Source organism: Mycteria americana, unplaced genomic scaffold (assembly GCF_035582795.1).
Source record: "Mycteria americana isolate JAX WOST 10 ecotype Jacksonville Zoo and Gardens unplaced genomic scaffold, USCA_MyAme_1.0 Scaffold_39, whole genome shotgun sequence".
Classification (NCBI taxonomy): domain Eukaryota; kingdom Metazoa; phylum Chordata; class Aves; order Ciconiiformes; family Ciconiidae; genus Mycteria; species Mycteria americana.
In genome coordinates this window covers 714,139-736,087 of record NW_027445626.1, presented here as the reverse complement: position 1 = coordinate 736,087, position 21,949 = coordinate 714,139, and the positions used below count along the sequence as shown (strand labels likewise).

The 21,949-nt window shown below is 52.2% G+C and overlaps 1 protein-coding gene, 1 non-coding gene and 1 pseudogene across 2 annotated transcripts; 2 read left to right on the top strand and 1 right to left on the bottom strand.

The window, feature by feature from the left end:
* The first annotated feature begins 910 nt into the window (after positions 1 to 910).
* On the top strand, positions 911 to 1,889 carry LOC142403632 (olfactory receptor 6E1-like; annotated as a pseudogene).
* Positions 1,890 to 7,020: 5,131 nt separating this feature from the next.
* Positions 7,021 to 7,986, bottom strand: LOC142403575 (olfactory receptor 14C36-like). Its single transcript, XM_075489822.1, has one exon. The coding sequence runs from the start codon at positions 7,984 to 7,986 to the stop codon at positions 7,021 to 7,023; it is 966 nt and encodes a 321-aa protein (XP_075345937.1).
* Positions 7,987 to 19,811: 11,825 nt separating this feature from the next.
* On the top strand, positions 19,812 to 19,883 carry TRNAA-CGC (transfer RNA alanine (anticodon CGC)). The gene has a single exon. It is a non-coding gene; the product is annotated as a tRNA-Ala (tRNA).
* Positions 19,884 to 21,949: the final 2,066 nt, after the last annotated feature.

Sequence of the window (21,949 nt, the reverse complement as noted above, 5' to 3'; positions counted from 1 at the left end):
AGTGAGTGTCATCTACTTCACTGCAGGTGCCTGTGAGAACTGGTTTTCCCGAGGCTCCCTCTGTAGTCAAGGGAGACAAGACAAAACGCTAGAGGCTGGTTCCTCCCAACCTATGTCTGGCATGCCAAAGAAAGGTTGCAAACCTCTTCCAGACACTCTTCTCTTGCTCTCCATTTAGGTCAGGACATTGGATAGTAATAGCAATGAGCAACTGTTTGGAAACAAGTGCATTTCAGTGCAGATGGATGTCAGATGAGAGAGTCTGTGTGCCAGATTGTGTGGGATCATGATGAATTTCGGTCATTATTTAGCGTACTAAAGAAGACGAGTTATACTTGGTCCCTATTCCACCCCCTCCCCTTTCCTGAAGAAGCAGAGAGCAAGAAGCTGTGGAAGAAAGCAGGGCATTGCAAAAGAGATCCTTGATATTCATTCTTTTGAAATGAACAGATTCTCAGGGATTCCTCGTCCAAAAAGGCAAGTACTGAAAAGCAGAAAGAATAGCTTTCAACATACTGATTGATTTGATTTGATTTGATTTGATTTGATTTGATTTGATGGTTTAGCATTTGTGCAATAGAAGAGATGAGTTTGGCACTTAGGTGTGACAGATGTTTGCAAGAGGTCTGAGTGAATTTGGAATTTCCCAGGAATGGGGTGAAATAGCTAACAGCCTCTTTACAATCTTCTCTTCTGGAGAAAGAATCCTCTGTGAGTGTTTGAAAAAGGTAGAAAGAAGACAACAAATTCCCTGAGGACTCTAACTGAAATGTCAAACGGAACAATCAGGGTGTGAGAACTGCTTGAAGGACTATGTTTGTGTTAGATAGGAAGACTGCAAGAAAGGGAAGAAGCAGAGAAGGAAGAACTTTTCATGCAGACTGTAAAATCATCACACTTGTTTTTTGCCATGCTCCTGTCTCAGCAGGATGAACTGAAATTCAGCATGGGAGCAGAAAATGAAACTGCAGTGACTGAGTTCATCCTAGCGGGTTTCTCAGGGCTTGATCAAAGACTACAGCTATTTATCTCTCTGGTCCTTCTGCTCCTATACCTGACAACAGTGATGGGGAAGGCAACCATCATTTTCCTCGTGTGTGTGTATCACCGCCTGCAAACCCCCATGTACTTTTTCATCAGCAATCTGGCCTTCCTGGAAATCTGGTTTACATCCTCCACAAGCATCAAATTGTTTGTGATCCTGGGTTCTGGTAGGAGAACCATCTCACTAAGCAGCTGCTTTGCCCAATCCTGTTTCTATTTTGCCCTGGGCTGTACCGAGTTGGTTCTACTTGTTGTCATGTCCTTTGACCGTTATGTTGCCATCTGCCAGCCTTTGTGTTATGCTGCCATCATGAAGCTTCAGCTCTGCGTCCACCTGGTCATTGCTGCTTGGGTCATAGGCATCACAGTCTTGAGTTAGCATCTGGTCCTCCTCTACAAGCTGACTTTCTGTGGCTCGAACGAGATCCACCATTTTTTTGGTGACAACTCCCCCTTATTCAACCTGTCCTGCTCTGACACCAGCTTGCTGTGGAAAATAGAGTCTGTTTTATTATCATGTCTCATACTGGGTTCCCTATGTTTCACTCTGGCATTTTACATGGGCATCCTTTTCTGTATTCTACACCTGCCAGCAGCCTCTGGGAGGAAAAAAAGCTTTTACTACATGTTCTTCCCATCTCACCACCTTGGCCATTGCATATGGGAGCTGCATTGCTCTCTATGTGCGTCCTTCCGAGGATGTTTCCTTGGAGACAAACAGAATTGTAGCTTTGCTGAACACTGTCCTGTACCCATTCTTAAATCCGTTCATCTACAGTCTTAGAAACAAGACTGTGATACTGGCCCTGAACGAAGCCGTTGCAACAACACGGCTTTTCCCCTAATCATGATGCATTTCTGGACAGCAATTCCCATGAGCTGCTATCATATGTTAAATAACACCAATGCATATGTATGTAACCTGCAAATACAGAAGCCTCAGGAGATTTATGTTCTTGTTGGATTGTTTTTTGGTTAAGTGAGAAGAAGCTCATCTGCACACACCAAGAAGGCACTAACAATGGCAGGAGGAGTAAGTCAGTTAATACCCTGCCCCAGCTGCTCCCAGACCCATCACAGGAGAGCCACCAGCTCATCAAGAGCCCATCCCCACAAACCCAGAAGAGCACAGAGGCACAGTGGCAGGTGGGACCCCAAATTACAGGCTCCTGAGGAATGAAGACCTTGTCCCAGCTCCTTCCAGGGCTGCCCTGGGAGAGCCATCAGCCCCGTTGTCCAGGTGTGAAACCCATCAAGATGAGTCTCTGAGAGGAGGTCTCTGGATCAGCATTTGCACTAAGGGCATTGTTGCCTAGGGGTATAGGACACATTATGGGATGCAGGGAAGAGCATTTTTGGATTGCATGAGACTTATTATGGAAGTTTAGGGGAGGACCCCGACCAGTGCCGTCTGTCCTGTCTTCAAATTAAACTTAATTTCTAACTCTTTCCTGTGTGAGGCAATCCCTTTTCTGCATGAACATGTGAGCACAGGGGTGTGAGTGCAGCAATTGGAGCAGGGGGTCAGACAGCCCCTATGTCAATAGTGCCAGCACCTGAGAGACTGGAGTGTGTGTGGAAGGGGGTGTGTGTGTGACTGGGGTGTTCTGTACTAGCATCTGGAAAGGGGCTGTGGCCTCAGGGGCTCGTATGTCCAGGTGCCTGCAACTGGGGAGGCTGGTATCCAGGGGCAGCAACTGAGGAGACTGAGTGTCTGAGCCCAGCTGCTGGAGGGATCCACCTTGTACAGCTACAGAGAATAGAATAGAATAGAATAGAATAGAATAGAATAGAATAGAATAGAATAGAATAGAATGGTTCAGTTGGAAGGGACCTACAATGATCTTCTAGTCCAAATACCTGACCGCTTCAGGTCTGAGCAAAAGATAAATCATGTTATTAAGGCCATTGTCCAAATGCCTCTTTAAACAGTGACATGCATGGGGCATCAACCACCTCTCTAGGAAGCCTGTTCCAATGTTTGACCACCCTCTTGGTAAAGCAATGCTTCCTAATCTCCAGTCTAAACCTCCCCTGGCGCAGCTTTGAACCATTCCCCCGTGGCCTGTCACTGGATACCAGGGATCAGAGATCAGCACCTCCCTCTCCACTTCCCCTCCTCAGGAAGCTGTAGAGAGCAAGGAGGTTGCCCCTCAGCCTCCTGTTCTCCAAACTAGACAAGCCCAGCATCCTCAGCCGCTCCTCACAGGACATTCCTTCCACCCTTTCACCAGCTTTGTTGCCCTCCTCTGGACTCATTTGAGTACCTTGCATCCTGCTTAAATTGTGGGGCCCAGAGCTGCACACAGTACTCACAGTGAGTCTGCACCATTGCTAAATGCAGTGGGATAATCCCCTCTTTTGGCCGGCTGGCCATGCTGTGTCTGATGCACCCCAGGATGCGGTTTGCCCTCTTGGCTGCCAGGGCACACTGCTGACTGCTACTGAGCCTGCTGTCAACCAGCACCCCCAGAGCCCTTGCTGCAGGGCTGCTCTCCAGCCACTCCTCTCCCAGTCTATACCTGTGCCCAGCATGATTTTGTGCTAGGGGCAGAGTCCGGCATTTGTTCACATTAAACATGGTGAGAGTTGCCTCCTCTGGGTCATGGATACACATGTTCAACTGCACAGCGCCCAGGAACTTCAGCAGAGGGGATCTCATAATCAGTGTGCCAACCAGGTGCCTTCTGCTGCCTTATCAGGGCTGCTGGCAAATGTGAGCCTAAAAGCACATATTCCAGCCATGAGTCGAGGCCTGAGCTACCAGCTGCTTCCGAAAGAAGTGACCTCACAGTCCCTTTCCCAGCCATGTTCCTGCTGCTGGCCTATCAACTCCAAAGACAGAAGTGACCTCACAGCCACCTTCACAGCCACGTGCCTCCTCCTGTGCCATGAGACCCTGAAGAACAGCTGACCACACCATAGCATTCCCACCCATCTCCTCCTTGTGGCCTATGAGCTGGTCAGATACAGGTCACCTCACATTCCTCTTCCGACACCATGCGACTGCTCCGAGACCTCACGATCCCTGCCCTGCCCCAAGGGGCCAAACAGCTTAAGTAAGGGTGAGGAGAGGGGACGGTGATGAGTGGGTCAGAGCATGGGAAAGAGGGCTTCAGGGGTTAGGTGTTCAGGTTAGGGCTTTGGGTTTAGAGCTCACCTTTCAGGCTTAGGGATTAGGCAAAGGCCTAGGGGGAAGGTTTGGTGGTGTGGTGAGGGTGTCTGGTAGTGTTTAAGGTGTGGGCGAGCTTTGTGGGCTAGGGTTTTGTTTAGGGCTGGGCTCAGGGCTAAGATTAAGGCTAGGATCTTAATGCTAAGGATAAAGGCTAGGGTGAGTAAGAGGATAAGAGTAAGGATAAGGGACTATGGGTTTGGGATTTCGCTTAGTCGTAAGGTTTTAGGTTAGGGATAGCCTAACCTCAGGTAGGTTAGTGACAGTGGATTACTGTCAGGGGCAGGAGTAGCATTTAAGGATCATGTTAGGGCTGAAGGTTACTGGTTAGAGATAGTGTAAGGGCTTAACATGAATGTTTTCACAGTCTGTGTTTTCACAGCACCATCGCTATAAGCCATTTGACCTCTACAGGCCTTTTGTGTCTGTTGGCCAAGCCTCTCTTCCCTCACCCAAATCTCCCATTTCTCTTGCCCAGGCTCCTCCTCACCTCCCCAAATGTGTCATCTTGTTGGGGGCAGCTTTCGCATGACCTTCCTGACCTGAGAATATCTCTCTCCCCATTGCTGACCACTCAGAAGTGACCTCACAGCCAGCATCCAAGGGGACACATTGTGCTGCTGTGCTTCCTCTTCACAGCCTCTTCACAGGCCACCCAGCAGCGCTGGAGGAAGGCGATGCCCTGCACCCTGCCAGAGGTACCCTGCCTGCAAACCAGCTCATCACCAGAAGGGTTCCTGGGTTACCTTTCCCACACAGGTGCTTCAGTTACCCCAGGGTATCTTGGATGCAATGGCCACCTCTGTGCGAACAACTGACTCAAGCCCAGAATGTCAATTTTAGAAAAAAGTTGAAACCTGTGCAGAACAAGAACTCTACGTAACAGCTGAAAAAGTCTTAATTTCCAGGGTTGCTAGGCTTTGGATGATTTTTTTATGAGATTTTGCGGAACCCTGAGGGATGCTGCTAGTATCTGGCTCCTCGGAGGACTTTGTACCACTAATGGCAGTTGTTCCTGATAGTCCAGCCAACTTCCCACCCACGACATGATCCACTTCTTCAGTCCAGATGCCAACAGCCTGCTCTAAGGAGACTACGGGAGATCACATCCAAGGACTTGCAAAAGTCCAGGTACACAACATGTCCGTCTTTCACCTCCCACATGGGTTCAGCAACCTCTTTCTTGTCCTTCAAGTGCCTGGAGATGGCTGCAGGAGGACTTGCCCCATCACCTTCCCAGGGACTGAGGGGAAGCTGACCAGCCTGTCATTCTCCCAGTCCTCCTTCTTGCCCTTCTTGAACATGGGTTTGATATTTGCCTTTTCTGAGGACCTTGGAACCTCTCTGATCTCTCTGGCTTTTCCAACATGTTGGAAAGAGGTCTCACGATGACACCAGCGAGCTCCACCAGCACCTACCTCTCTGCCTCTGCTCACACCAAAAGCCTTCTCCATGTCCCATGCTTCCAGGGGATTGGTCAGGACACAGCACATGCCAGTCCACGTCCTCTTGGCTGGTTCAAAAGAGAACCAGAAGTTATTTCTTCCTGCAGGCCCACAGCTGCCATGAGCTCTCGATGCAGCTCACAGCTTTCCTGAGTGTTTTTCTCAGTGTCCCACTCCCCCCAGGGGATTGAGCAGGGGCCTGAGGATGATGTAGAAAATGGGCTTTGCCAAACTCTCTCAGGACAGCTGTTCTGGGCAACATACACCCAAGGATGAGGGTGTCATAGAAAACAGTGGCACTAGTGGGCTGAGAGGAGCAGGTGGAGAAGGCCTTCTGCCTGCGCATACTGGATGGGAGATCTGCCCCAGCACTGCAGCTCTGATGCATGCACAGGATGCCCATGTGAACAGGAAGGGGAGGATGGGATCTAAAAAGCAGGTTCTAAAAGGCAAGAGCATGAGTGTCACGGTGTCACTGTGTGAGAGCTCCAGCAATGGGGTGAATTCACAGAAGAAGTGGTCCACTCCAGTGAGGCCACAGAACTCTCTCTGGGACATGACTGAAATGATTACTGTAGTTGCCAGAAATCCCCCTAGCCAAGGTGCAGCTGTCCTCTGGAGACAGATGTCCCCGTTCATGAGTCTTGTAGAGAGCAGGGGGTGGCACACAGCCCGCTACTCATCATAGGATGTGGTCACCAGTAGTAAACCCTCTGTACATGCCAAATGTGCAGGAAACAGTACTAACAAAGTGATGAGCAGAGATGGTGCTGTCCCCAGTCATGAAGTGGGCCATCACCTGGGGCAGGGTGCTGGATCTGTAGAAGGTCTCCAGGGAAGACAAATGCCCCAAGAAGCAGCTCATGGGAGTGTACAGATGCCGGTTTGCCACCACCAGCATGATGATGAGAGTTTTCCCAAGCACAAACACCATGCAGGTCATGAGAGAGAGGAGGAAGAGATTTGTCTAAGGGCTGGGAACATTCTCCCTTCCAGGTAGGGGGGACTCCGTGATTGCCCCATTGCCCTGTCTCCAAGGAAGCTTTTAGGTCCTTCTTTTCCCCTCTAACTTGGGAGGGAACCAATGAGGAAAAACATTTGGCTCGGTTTTAGTTGCTTGGGTCTCAGACAGACCAGACAATGCAAGTACATTTATTTTGTTTAATTAGAGAAGGAGTATAGCTCCTTATTTACCCAGTTGCTGGGTCACACTAGTGAGGTAGATAATGAAGCAGAAGTGGAGTGTCCATATCTCTTTGTGGACAACATGATCACAAGTGAAAAAAGCAATAAAATAAAAAAGCAAGAATGACAAGCACAGAAACTAATAAAGAAAGGCTGGGCCTGTACTGAGTGACATTATGAGCCATCTGTTGAAGAAGATGGACACACTACAGTTTTTGGAAAACATTCAGTCATCAGTTTCCAGACTGCTACCTTGAGCTCCTGGTTCCTCAAGCTGTAGATGAGGGGGTTGACTGCTGGAGGCACCATCGAGTACAGACCAGCAACCACTAGATTCAGGGATGGGGAGGAGATGGAGGGAGGCTTCAGGCAGGCAAACAAGGCAGTGATCAAAAACAGAGAGACCACAGCCAGGTGCGGGAGGCACGTGGAAAAGGCTTTGTGCCGTCCCTGCTCAGAGGGGATCCTCAGCACAGCCCTGAAGATCTGCACATAGGACAGCACAATGAAAACAAAACACCCCAAAAAGACAAAAGCACTGAACACAAGAAGTCGAAATTCCCTGAGGTAGACATCTGAGCAGCAGAGCTTGAGGATCTGGGGAAATTCACAGAAGAACTGCTCCACAGCATTGCCCTTGCAGAGTGGTATTAAAAATATATTGGCAGTGTGCATCAGAACATAGAGGAAACCACTGCCCCAGGCAGCTGCTGCCATGTGGACACAAGCTCTGCTGCCCAGGAGGGTCCTGTAGTGCAGGGGCTTGCAGATGGCAATGTAGCGGTCATAGGCCATGACAGTGAGAAGAAAATACTCAGCTGAAATGAAAAAGACAAACAGAAAGACCTGTGCAACACATCCTCTGTAGGAGATGGCCCTGGTGTCCCACAGGGAATTGGCCATGGCTTTGGGGACAGTGGTGGAGATGGAGCCCAGGTCAAGGAGGGAGAGGTTGAGGAGGAAGAAGTACATGGGGGTGTGGAAGTGGTGGTCACAGGCTACGGTGGTGATGATGAGACCGTTGCCCAGGAGGGCAGCCAGGTAGATGCCCAGGAAGAGCCAGAAGTGCAAGAGCTGCAGCTCCCGTGTGTCTGCAAATGCCAGGAGGAGGAATTCAGTGATGGAGCTGGCATTGGACATTTGCTGCTTGTGGGCATGGGCACCTGTCCAAGGAGGAAAAGGCAGTGAGAAGTTAAGGCAGAGTTCTCTGAGCAAAACCTATTCCAGTTCTCATGGAAACCCCCCAGACTTCCTTGCCCCTTTCAGGTAGACCTTTGTCATGTCCCTTTTATGAGCTCTGCGTGGTGTTGGCAGAGGGTGCCATTGGGAGCAGGGAGCTCTGCTGTGGACTCTTGACGTGTCCGTCCTGCCCTATAGCAAAAGGTAAACAGGAACACAGGGCCATCTCGGATTAAATCCGCCTTTGATACCAATGAGCTTTGCAGCATTATTGCTCCCATTTCACCTGAGAGCAGAGGAGAGCTGTGGGGATTTTGGTTTGTGTATTTTGTTCTAGTTGCCTCACCACAACTGAGGAGTGTTTTTAAGGCAGAAAGCCTTGGCATTCCTCTTGCACTCCAAGTGAAACCGTGTGGGTGCTGACAGGCAAAGGGACTGTCCCTTAGTGCAGGCTATGGAGAGCTGCTCTCTCCATCAGCCCTGGTCTCAGCTGCCCTTTCCTTGCAGCTCTTTGCGCAGGACGATGATCACACCCCGATGATCCCCTGAGGAGAAACTGGACACTGCTGAGAGCAGAGGAATCCAGTTTCTCAGTGCAGATCTCCAAAGCCCTCCCTGCCATCTCATCGTACCTGAGGAGGATCTCAGCTCCCCCCTCCCAGCCAGGGACACACAGGGCTCATTGCAGCTGCCCACATAGAGATGATGAGCAGCATTGCCATGGCCTTAGCACCGAATATTCTTCTCCATGGGGCTCCCTCCTCTCTGGGGCACAGAGATGCCATGGGAGAGCTGTGCCCTTGTGGGGAGGCAGCCTGCAGCCCAGCAGGACCCCCAGCAAATAGTCAAAAATCCTGAGGATGGGGTGCCCTGAAGTGAGGGTCAGCTCATTGCCAGCCCCACACACTGCAGTGCCCAGAGCCCCCAGGTAAGGTGGGGACAAAAGCAGCAAGGACAGGAGGGGAAACACAAAGAAATACCCCAATGCTCCTGCCAAGGGACGAAGGACAGGGACAGACAAACAGGCCCTCAGGTGTTTCTCCTTATGGGGTGTCAGGCTGCTAAGAAGAAGACTCAGCCTGAAACCCCAAGACCCTGGGGGCAGAAGCTGTGCTGGATGGGAGAGGAGATCAGGGGGATGCTCCAGGAAAGTGTTTGTGCTGCAGGGGATGTCAGGGAGGTGCCCAAAAGCCCCTCCCATGGCATTGCTGGCAGCAGCTCCCTCTCCCTGCCTGCCCATGACTCTGCTGCCTGGAGCTGGCTCTGCTGGGAGCTGCTTCTCTGTCCCCATGTGTCCTCCCTGTCTGTGCTCACAGACCCCATCCCACCCGCTGTGTTCTCTGCTCTGCCCTGCAGAAACCTCTTAGTAGCAAGGCACTGACCAGGGACATCTCTGTATATACAGGAGCTCAGGAGACACTCAGAGAAGTCCTAGTTAGAACGGGGGTCTTCTCCAGAGTGCAGAAAAGATTTCCATCAACCACTGCCCACCCAGCCAACCAAGAAGAGAAAACTCAAAGCACTGAATCCTTCCATATAATGTAATCCCCATTTTGACCTTTCTCTGCAAAAGTCCCCTTGGAAATGCCCTGGGGGTAACCTGGAGCTGTGAGCAGCCCTGGTCCATGCAGCACCCTCTCAACAGCAGGACCCTGCCTGCCCTGCCAGGAGTTGCTCCTTCCACACAGAGCTTCCCCCCGCAGCGCCATGGGGAGCTCCCCGGGCGTGCTGAGTGCGGACCCGGGCAGGCAGCAGGGTCCCTGCCCTGGCACACAGCCCCCTGGGGCACAGGGACCCTGCTCTGAAGGACAGCCCTGGGCAGCCCTGCCTGCACACCCGGCTTCACACCCCTGCAGCCATCCCCAGGAGAACCTTCTGACAGTGCAACGGGGAAGCCCTGCTCTGGACTACGTCCTCCTTCTTCACCCCAGAGAAGCCAAGACAGACATCCTCACAGGTCCTATCAGTCATGGCATGTGCCAGCTCTGCAAGACTCATCTGCATTGCCCTGCTGCCAGAGACTTACTGTGTCAAATGCTGTGAAGATTTCTCTGTGAACAAGCTCAGCTCTGTCCTCCCACCCCAGACTGCCTTTAAGCTCTCTCTGCCGCACTCGTCTCCCCTCGGTGCCTGCAGACACTGCCCTCAGCCCTGCTGCAATTTCTGGAGGAGCCGCTCCTGGGCAGAGCTGTCTCTCTGCAGTGCTGCCCGCTTGCCAGGAGCTCCCTGCATCCCAGGAGCCCGGCCCAGCTGAGCAGCAGAGGAGCAGCCCAAGGCAGCACTTCCTCTGCCCCTCTGGGCTCCCTCCAGGTGTCCCTGGGGCTCCAGGGGAACCTGCTGTGAAACAGGCTGAATGTTCCCTCCCTCAGCTGCAGAGAGACACTTCTTTCCTGCAGTGGCATTGCTCCTCTCAGAGACAGAGTTAGGTCTAAAAATCACCTTTTTTGTCTTCTCATTAGGCAGGACACCCAGACAAGGGATCTTCTTTACTCCTGCTGAGGGAAGGGATTCAGCTGAGTCAATTGAGGCATCTCAGCCTGCGTTTCTATTGTTAGCGCTGGAGGGGGACCCAGCTCCCTCCCATGCCTGTCACAAACCCACGGAAGGCGGCATTCCTCTTGCCTCAGTTGAGGCCTGCGTTAAAGAGGCACCTGCATGTGAGGTCCTTGTCTCAGCTCCCGTGGTAAATGATGAAGAGGTAGGGCAGGAGGTGGCTGTTTAGATGAAATATCTGGTGAGGTTTGAGGTACCAGAGGTTGCCCAAGGCATGTGCAAGACAGCTGCACCTGCCCGTTTACTATCTTCTGGCAGCCTACACTGCCTCCTGACCAAATAGTGTCCTGTGTCATAGGGAGAGCTGCGTTTCTCTGTCTTTTCCATCAGCTGGGTTGCCTAGATCTCCACTGACTATAACAACGGTTTTCATCCCCATATTACTTAATCAAATTCCAGACAGTTACTCTATTTAATGTGCAAATAGAGGCCTGTAGTGTTACATGAGATGCCAAGGCTCTGGCACAGAACGACATGCGGCTGGCAGGTACAGCCCAGGAAAGCCATCCCCATTCAGAGCAAGAATGTGACGGACACCCCGGACAGCACTGCAGACAGGTTCGGTGCCTTTCTGCAAGCCACGGATTGCCACCACTGCACTGTGGCAAGGTCTGTCCTTTTTCTATCCAGGAGACGTAGGGCAGTCCATAACATAAGGCACACCACACTGGGGTCTCCAATGGGGGTCTCCATTCTCACACTACTGTTTTTTTTCTCCACCAACCTTTAGTCACCCCCTTGAGGATACAGCCAAGGAACGGACCAACAGTTTTGACAGTGGGCCTGTCAGCAGCACCTTGTCATTCATGGAGATCACCTTCCCATCCACCCTCAGGGGCAGCAGAGACACCACTGAAGTAAACCCATTTCTTTCCAGGGCTGCATTTCCCAGCCCTGTTTCTCTCTGTCCCTGGGGACAGCAGGGTTGCCTCACTCTCTTGGCATCCAATTTCAGCTTTAGTCGTCCATCTGCTGTCCACTCTGGCATGTCTCTGCTCTGAAGCAAAGCCTTTGCACACACGGGGTTTTGGAGGCTTGCTACCAGGTTTCCCCTGAGGTGCTACAGCCCAAATGTGCACCCTTGCCCTCAGCCAGGGGCAGAGCCAGGACGAGCTGGAGCCTGTGCTTCTTGGCGTCGATGGACTAACTGCCAAGGCGTGGTAGAACAAGTCACACAGCTTGGGGCGCTGCAATGGATGGGTACAGGCTTTTCAGGACAGGCGGGCTGGAAGGCTCAGCTGTGGGGTTTCTCTCAAAGTGAAGAAGCTGCTGGGATGTGTGGAGCTCCTCTATGGGCAAGTGAAAACTTTGTTGAGCCCTTATGAGTGAGGATCAGAGGAGGGACCAGTAAAAGTGACATTGTGGTGGGAGATGAGGAACCCCCAGTCAGGGTGGAGAAGGGGGCATAGTCTTTTCTAAGCACCGCCAGGGAGTCTCTGGATGTAGAAGGCTGGGCCTCGCTGGGGATTTTAATGACCCTGGCATTTTCTGGAAGGGTCACGCAGCAGCATGCAAACAGTCCAGGCAGTTTTTGGAGTTTCTTGGGACTACCGCTTAGCACAGCTGCCAGGTGGGCCAACAAAGGTAAGGCAAGCCTGGTTCTGACACTTGCCAGCAAGGAAGAAATGGTCAGAGGTGTGAAGATCATTGTAAATCTTGGCTGTCGTCACCCTAAAATATTGGATCCCCGCTCCTGAGGGGACTGAGGAAGGAAAATAGGAGACTGCAGATGCCTGCCGGACATCAGAGGAGCAGACTTTGGCCTATTCTGGGCAGTTCTAGTGGGGATCCAATGGTAGCCCAGCTCAGTACATCTGGTCTTCAAGGACAGCATCCTCCAACAATAGAATTGGTCTATAACAAATCTCATTTGAAACTTGAAAGTAAATTCAAGGACACCATAATGAGCTGGTACTACTTCAGGGACAGTTAAAGAAGAAGCAAAGTTAATCCCAGGCCTTTGTGCCTCAAGGCAGGACTCTGGAGGAAAACAGCCAACGCTGGATAGGAATCAAATCAAGGGCTACTTGAGCAAAGTCAAAATTACCAGTCAGAAGGGACCGGATGTATCAATCTCTATTTACATAGAGGGAGAGAAAGTGCCATCAGCTCGCTGGTCCACGTCCATGGCCTATGGAAAAATCATGAGAATTTACAGAGCAGCATCAAAGTTCTGAAAAGGAAGACTTCTTATACACTTAGTGCACCCAGGCCTTTTCTGCATATGTCTCAACTTCTGCTTAACATCTTCATTCAAGGGCTGATACAGTTGTCCACAGAGGTGGCCACTGCCTCCAAGATATGTGCGGGTAGCTGAAGCCCCGACATATTACTAGGAAATGTGACCCAGGGCTGCTGGGAGCATTTCTGGAGCAGGAGCTGTTGGACAGGCAGGGTAGGGCAAAGCATCTCAGTGGAGACAATGGATTGCTCTCTCTTGAGTAGAAAAGGAAGCCTGGACAATTGCACCCAAGCTGTCCAGCGCTGGAGGAGAATGAGGAATGAGTAGGTCTGGATGCTGCAGAGGCTACAAAGAACATGCTCCTGTAACCCAGAGATGTTGGGATGAATGCAGATTTGGCTAGTCAAAAGAGAGTCTTTTGTACACTTTGTGTCTTTGCTTCCCTCTGTGGATTGAGGGAGCTCGTGAGTTCAGCGTGGGACTCACTGTGTGCCAAGACTGAATATGGACAGAGCCCGAGGCAGGGAGTGCTTTGGGGTTTCTTGGGATCTGTGCTTGACACAAAAATGTGTTTTCTATAGGTCTAAGGCTATCCACTGTGGAGAGTGGACTTCAGGGGAAGTAAAGTGCACTTCATAGACAGCAGAGGAGTGCCTTTTTTTTTTTTATTATTGCACTGTGCCTTCATTTGTTTCTGTTTTTTGGCAATTAAGAAACATCCTTCTGTGTCTGGGTGCAGCTCGTTCCCCAAGCAAAGCAGGTGGAAACTGGTGCCAATGGGCTGAAACATGCAGCTACAGACTGTAGTGGAGAAAGCTCAGATGTGAACAAAGGTGCTGTAAATCCCAGGTGCCTGATGAGAGACATGTGGGGTTGGAGGGAGGGACAAAGGTTGCCCATAGAGTGTCTGACACACAGGGCCTTGCCTTCTCTACGTATTCAGTCTTGAATATGTTCACTTTCAATGTGATTTGGAGATTGCTGATAGCCCTTAATGTGTAAGCAGACAAATGAAGAAAAGGGGAAGAAAAAGAAATCCTTTCTTACTGTTTTTGACTATTGAAATCTTTTCACTTCTGAAATCTCTCTAATTAACCACATAAGAACTGGGGAATTAAGAAGATTATGCCCAGAGAGTTGGCTTCTTAGGGCATTTTGTATGTGAATGAGCCCTGTGGTGCTAAGTTCCTGAACTGCAGATACTAAAAGTAGAACGAACTGGCCTCTAGAGAAGTAAAAGTCAGCAGCAAACCTCCAAGTTTCTGAGGGTGTTAGTGGTCCCCACTGAGAGCCATCACTGAAGAGACCATGGAGGGAATGAGCAGACAAATCTCCCACTGTTGCACCCATAATCCAAGGGGAAATGGTTAGTGATCTGCTACACAACTGAGACACACGCAAGTCTATGGGGCTGAATGGGATCCACCCAAGAGTACTGAGGGAGCTGGCAGAAGTCCCCACCAAGACACTTTCAATCCTTTCTCAGCAGTCCTGGCTAAGCGCGATGGTGCCAGTTGACTGGAGTTTAGCAGGTGAGCAGGCCCAGTCAGCGTGGGTTTATGAAAGGCAGGTCCTGTTTGGCTAACCTGATCTCCTTCTATGACAAGGCGAACCGCTTAGTGGATGAGGGGAAGGCTGTGCATGTTGTCTACTTGGACTTTAGTCAAGCCTTTATTGTGGTTTAGTCCCAGTTGGCAATTAAGTACCTCACAGACTCTCGTTCACCCTACCCTCCCTGGTGGGATGGGGGAGAGAATCGGAAGAGCAAAAGTAAGAATACTCATGAGCTGAGATAAGAACAGTTTAATAATTTGAACAACAAAAACTAAATAGTAATAATAAATTGTAATGAGAAGGAAAACAATAAGAGAGAAAGAGAGGAACAAAACCCAAGGAAAAAAAACCTCATACAACTGCTCACCACCTGCCGACCGAAGCCCAGCCAGTCCCCAAGCAGTGACCCCTGCTCCCCAGCCAACTCACCCCAGTTTATATACTGAGCATGACATCATATGGTATGGAATAGCCCTTTGGTCAGTTTGGATCAACTCTCCTGGCTGTGTCCCCTCCCAACTTCTTTTGCACCTGGCAGAGCATGGGAAGCTGAAAACTCCTTGACTGGCATAAACACCACTTAGCAACAGCCAAAACATCAGCGTGTTATCAATATTATTCTCATACTAAAATCCAAAACACAACACTACACCAGCTACTAGGAAGCAAATTAACTCTATCCCAGCCGAAACCAGGACAGTGTTCACCCCTTATTCTATACCATCTATGTCATGCCCAGGTTCTACCCTTTCTAATACAATTAATCACCACCACTTTCCCTGTCTCTAGATATATACACACAGCTATCATTCCCTTGGTCTATGGGCCATCCCTCTACAATGTCCATTGAGTTCATTTAGTCCATGACTTTGGGCTCTATCTGTCATAACAGTCTTTCAGGGCAGGAGAGATGGTGCGTGGTGTTGCATTGTTGCATGCTGAAGCCAGTTCTCGTTCCATCACTGCTGCACTTTGCTTGGTTTCATCAAAGCTCATTCTTCATTAATCTGGGTGATCCTTACTGAAATACCATTGATATGGTGTATAGTCACCATAAAAGTGATGACATACAGTATTATATAGCAAGTGACATCAAACCATTTAGTTCATTGGCTATTCTCACCCAAAATCAAATCCCCTTGAGGTATACATTGGACTTCCCCATACTTTGGCATTACCCACCAAGTGCCCCCGGGTCCTTGAGCAAAAGCAATCCCACGAATGGGCTTGCCTTTGCCCGAGGCAGGAGTAACCCAGACTGTCTTCCCCAGCATGTTTTTTATGTGCACTACAGGGACCTTATCCCCTTCGACAGTGTGTAGAAGTTCTGATAGGGCAGGGCCAGCTCGATTGGCAGATCCCCTAGTATTAACTAATGACGTGGCCTTTGCTAAATGTGCATCCCAATGTTTGAATGTCCCACCACCCATTGCTCACAGTGTTGTCTTTAACAGTCCATTGTATCGTTTGATTTTCCCGGAGGCTGGTGCATGATAGGGGATGTGATATACCCACTCAATGCCATGCTCTTTGGCCCACGTGTCTATGAGGTTGTTTCAAAAATGAGTCCCGTTGTCTGTCTCAATTCTCTCTGGGGTGCCATGTCGCCATAGGACTTGCTTTTCAAGGCCCAGGATAGTGTTCCGGGCGGTGGCATGGGGCACAGCATATGTTTCCAGCCATCCGGTGGTTGATTCCACCATTGTAAGCACTTGGTGGGTTTGTGGGAGTGTGATATAATCGATCTGCCAGGCCTCCCCATATTTATATTTCAGCCATCGCCCTCCATACCACAGAGGCTTTAACAACTTGGATTGTTTAATTGCAGTGCATGTTTCACATTCATGGATGACCCATGCAATAGTGTCCATGGTCAAGCCCACCCCTCAATCGTGAGCCCATCTATATGTTGCATCTCTTCCTTGATGGCCTGAGGTGTCATGGGCCCACCGAGCTATAAATAATTCACCCTTATGTTGCCAGTCCAGATCCACCTGAGCCACTTCAATCTGAGCAGCCTGATCCACCTGCTGGTTGTTTTGATGTTCCTCAGTGGCCCGACTCTTGGGTATGTGAGCATCTACGTGACATACTTTTACCACCAGGTTCTCTACACAGGCAGCAATATTTTGCCACAATGCTGCAGCCCAGATGGGTTTGCCTCTGTGCTGCCAATTATTCTGCTTCCATTGCTGTAACCACCCCCACAAGAAGAAAATTAACTCTATCCCAGCCAAAACCAGGACAGTGACCACAGTGTTATAATACACCAGTGTTGTAGCTATTTGCGGAAGAGTGCTTTCACAGCATCAAGGCCTTCTCTCTTGCTCTCTCTTCCTCCCCAGCAACTAGGCTGGATTTCTTGATGAGGGAAGAGCAGGGGACACCATTTAGCAAGGCAAAGATTTACACAGTGCATTGGTGTCCATGACCAGGGTTTGGTAGCGAGGAGGCTGCATGTGTGACCTCTGTGAGAGAAGACCAAGGGCTGCCTCCATGCCAGACAGGGCTGGGTCCAGACAGCTCCAAAATAGACCCACCGCTGGCCAAAACTGAGCCCAGCAACAAAGCTGGTGGAACGGGTGTGAAAATGTATTTAAGAAGGGGCACAAGTGCCAGACTGGAATAGGAGTTAGTGGAAAAAAAACATGTAAGAAACAGCCCTGCAACACTATGGTCAATGAAGAAGGAGGAGAACCACCCCCTCGGTGGTCCAGGCACCAGAGCAGATATTCCCCTGCAGCCCAAGCAGAATACCACAGCACAGCAGGTATTTTCCTGCAGTCTATGGAGAAGACCATGGTGGACAAGGTAAGCCCTGCAGTCCGTGGAGGACGCAATGCTGGAGAATTTGGGTAATTCCTGAAAGAACTGTGGCCTGTGGAGAGCACAGAGTGGAGCAGGTTCATCTTGAAGGACTGCAGCCTGTAGGAGGGACCCCATGGGAAAAGTGGGAGAAGGAAGGAGCAGCAGGCAGGAAGTGTTCTGGATTAACCGCAACCCCCATTCCCCATGGCCTAGCGCTGCTCAGAGGGGAGGAGGTAGAAGAGTTGGGAATAAAGGAGTGAAGTTCAGCTGGGGAAAATAGGGTGGGGAGGAGGCCTTCCATGGGGAAGGAGATAAGGTCTTCCAAGAGCCCCACACTTCTTCCACCCTCAGCCTCTGCAGTTACACATGCCTGGCCTGCCCACCTGCTTTGCCACTGTCACGTTTGGACTGAAGTCCCACACACATTTTGGCATGCCCAGTGTAAGCTGGCCTCCACCCAAATCTGGAGCCCACCTGGCCATGGAGGCAGGGAGAGGACAGGTCCCTGTGCCCAGGGCCAGGAACAGCTCTTCCCTGGGACCCTCCCCAAGGAATGCTCCTCATGTGTGTCAGCCTGTGGCCTGGCAGGGGTGGAATTGGGACAAGGGCTGCTGGGGCAGGGCTGAAGTAGCTCAGCTGGCAGAGCATTAGACTGAAGATCTAAAGGTCCCTGGTTCAGCCCTGGGCTGATACAGTGGTATCCTCGCTCAGTTTTCTGCAGAGCCTGCCTGCTTCTTCCAGCCTACCCTGGCCCTCCTTGCTCCTTCACCTCTTGCCAGAGCACTGCCCCTGCACGGTAGCTGCAGATCTGTGGGTTAGAAGGAGCCTTCCTCTTGCTGCACAAGTCCCCAGCCTTCGCCTCAACAGGACTCTCCATTCAGTGCTTCTTTGGGGTGCTCTCCATCTGTCCCTCCTTCCCTGCTCCACAGCAATTGGCACCTTTCCTTTATGGGGTCTCTGCAAAGACCTCGTCTCTCTCCTCTTTGTCAGTCTTGATGGTGCACAGACTGCTCCCCTCCTCACACACATCCTTCACCTGGACCTCAGCTTGCAGACCAGAGCATACTGCCCATGGGGGAGGCCACTGTGACCCCAGTCCCAGGGAGATCCACTCCCTGGAGATGAGGCCTGAATGGCAGCATCCTCCCTCCAGAGGTCTGTCACAGCGAGACCTCTGATGTGTCAAGGACAGCTGGCAAAGCCGTGCCCAAATAGACTCACCCACCAGACTGCACTGGCTAGAGCAGCTGCAGCCCCTCACAGCCATCAGTCCCTGCACAGAGGAAGAAAGACCTGCTCATGAGCTCCAACAAGCTGCTGGGCTCCCCTCTTGCAACCTCTTGCTGCTACAGAGCCCTGCTCGCCCCCCAGGAACACAGTGACAGCTGTGACCCAGCACATCTCCCTCTGTCTCCAGTCTCAGCCTCTCCCCAGTCAGTCCAAAGAATGGCACGTGCTGGACTACAGTCGCACAGCAACGTGCATGTTCTAACCCCGTGCAGTTCTGCTGCCTCACAGCTGGCTCCTTAGGGATGCACCTGCAGAGAAGTCTGCCTTTTGTTGTGACTGAGCGCAAGTGAGAGGTGGTGAGAGGGAGAGACTGTCTGTCCAAGCACAGTTACTGTCTTGTCAGCTTTGAGCACGAGCTTGAACATGCCTGTCCGCAGGGGTAGTGCCTGCAGGATTATCACTGCTCCAGAAGAGTCCTTCTAGGCCTTTCTTGAGCAAGAATGGGAGAGTCATTGCTGAGGATGGGTTTTGGGGTCATGTGTGCAAAGCAGAAGAGGTGAGCAGTCCATCCCCTTAACTCCACTCAACCACTCCAGAAGTTCACAGGCACTGTGGTCTGCTTTTGATTCCCCCAAACCCCCATGCCAGGCAGGGGCTCAGCAGGGAAAAATCTATGGCATTGGGCAACACAATTGTCCCAGCTGTGCCACCATGAGGACACCATCCCTGCATGTGGTCAAACCATCAGCCTTTGAGTTACCAGCTGAACACACTCACCCACCCTGCCACAGAGACCCCAGCCAGGGCTGTCCCAGGGCTTTGCTGCCAGGACAGTCATCAGTGCTGAAGGAATGGGAAGGTCCCTGAGCCCAACCCACATGCTCACCCCATGCAGATGGAAGCCTGCTCTTCAAGTCACCTCGAGGGATGCTGGGGAACAGAGGGCTGCAGGGGGAGGCCTGGTGCCTGGAGAAGGGGGTATAAGATTTCTGCCACCACGTCCCCTCCACAGCATGCTGTGGGATGCCATCGGAGCCTGCAGGCACCTCACCCCAGGCAGGGCATTTCCCTCACCCTGTTGCACTGCTCCTGCTGTGGAGTTGGGGACAGATGTGGCACAGAGGGCTGTTGCCCTGGGTGGCAGAGGAGGCTCAGGGGAAGGGGTTTTCTCCTCTCCATCGACCCATCCCGCAGTGGGCCAGAGCGTGGGAGCAGCACCTGCAGCAAGAGCCTCCTTCTGCCCCATTGCCCTGCTGAGGCGTTGAAGGGGCAGCACTCTGCAGTGCAGCCCTGTGCCAGGATCAGGCCCCAGCACAGAGGCAGTCCCAGCTTGCCCACCTCAGAAGGGTTCAAGTGCTGTTTTCTGCAGAGGGTCCCTGGGCATGCAGGGGACAACAGGACTGTGCTTGTCATAGACACATCACGGGAGGAGAGTGTCTCTCCTGCTGGCAGGTGTCAAGGGGATGTAGCTCAGTGGCAGAGCGCCTGCTTCGCATGTGGGATGTCCTGGGTTCAATCCCCAGCATCTCCAGGGCTGCTTTTGCCCTGACTCCTCAGCCTCAGGCAGGTGTGGGCTGGAGCCCATGGAACAGCCCCTGGAGACTGGGCTCCTGGCAGAGCATGAGGAGAGGGAATCTCAGACCGTGTGTCCCAGAAAGTGGCTGTGCACCCTGTGCTGGGGCAGTGGGGAGCAGAGCTGCATCCTCACCATTGTGGGAGGTAATCCGTGGGCCATGATCCCCCCTGGGGATGGCTGGGGTGTTTTGGGGTGAGCAGCAGGATTATTCCCCAGGGACCATGGGCTCTCGCAGCCCCACAGCCTGACCCCGAGCCTGCTGTCCCTGAGATGCGCCCCTTGCCTACCACTGTGTCATCGTTCTCTGCTCCCCCTCATCAGCCTCAGGGAGGTGACCCAACACCTGGGCAGGCAAGCCCCAGCTCTGGGTCAAAGCCCTCAGAGACTTTTAATAAGAACCAATATGGACGCACAGTGTAAAAGCGGGAATAAAAATAGAGGAAACGGCAGGCGGTTTCTGCTGCCCGTGGTAAAGGGAGATGTTTCCCTGGTGCTCACAGCTTTCCCAGCTGCACAGAGCTCTCCTCCCTCCTGGCTGCACCCAGCTGCACAGCAGGGATGGGCTCTCCTGGCCTGGGGCTCAGGGACTTTTGTGCACCAAGCTGTGGTGTCACAGCCTTTGTGTCCTCATGGGGATGTGCCACAGACACCTCTTCAGCATCATCATAGCCCATGCTCCCCAGGGACAGGGACAAGGTGTCTCCTTCAGCTCCAGGGACCCCAGCACTTCTCTGGGAGCACAGGCTGCCCCCTGCAAGCAGCAAGGCAGGACAGTGCAGTTGGCCAATGGGGTCTGTACATCACCTTCCTCCCTGCTCCTCACCACATTCGGCTCCTTCTCCCACCCACAGTCCCTCCAAGGAAAACTCCCGCGGCAGGTTCCGCCTCCCCAGGAGGTTTGGGTGTCAGGACCATAGCGACATGGGTGGCACCAGGGATGGCACCCCAGGAACCAGCAGCGCTATCTTTCCCTCTCACCTCCGAGTGCATCCCTGGGCCCTGCTCCAGGCTCCCTGGGCATTTCCCAAGCTCCCTGCTCAGGAGCAGCACCCTCCCCTAAGTCAGGAACCTCCTTGGCATCATCATAGCCATCTGCTGGGTCGCCTCCAGGCACAACAAGAATATCTGAAAGGAGAGGGGAGGTGCTGACAGTGAGAAGATATGTCCTGCAGAGCAGAGGATAGGACGACGCACATGGAAACACAGGGTCGAGACACTGGTGTTGGCAGCACCACAGGAGACCCCCATGTCCTCCCCATCTCTCATGGTGACACTCAATGACACCTCTATCCATCACATGTCTACAGGGAGACCAACACCTTCCTGTCTCCATTACCTGGTGCTGATCTCAGATCATCCTCCTCCTCGGTGTCCCCAGGGTAGGGCTGCAGCTGGCTCAGGGACTCCTCTGCATAGGAGCCTGGAGAGAAGCACAGCAGGTGGTATGGAGCGAGCCCCACTGACCTGTCTCATGGTCAGCGCTGCTGGGGAAGGGGGACCCACAGAGCTGGGGCGGCATGAGGAGGATGGTGGGGAATTTAACCGGCTCCCCCAGGACAAACACTGCCTCAAAGGTGCTCCCAGAGCTGCCCTAGGACAGCCCCTTCCCTCACTCCTCAGGTGTCACATGGGGTGCAGGGGCAGGAAGAGAGGGGCTGTGCAGCTGGGACGGGCAAAGATGGTGGGGAGAAAGCTCCTCTCCTGGACCCACACCCTGGATGCTCCCACACAGACAACACGGCCCCAGCGCTGCAGGGACCACAGTGTGGGGGGCTTCAGGGGATCATCTCTGGGTTGGGACCAGGGGAAAGTGTCCTGCAGATGTGCCTCCAGGGAGGACCCACACCCACCTGAGCGACCAAACCTCGCCTGCTTCTCCCACACTGGGCTGTAACCGATCTCCTCGTACACGGCCTCGGGAAAGAGCTCCTGAGCTCTCCTGGAGCCTGGGGACAGAGGCAGGGCTGGCACAGGGAGAGGCAGAGGGGTGATGGGATCCCACTGTGCTCCCCAGACCTCTT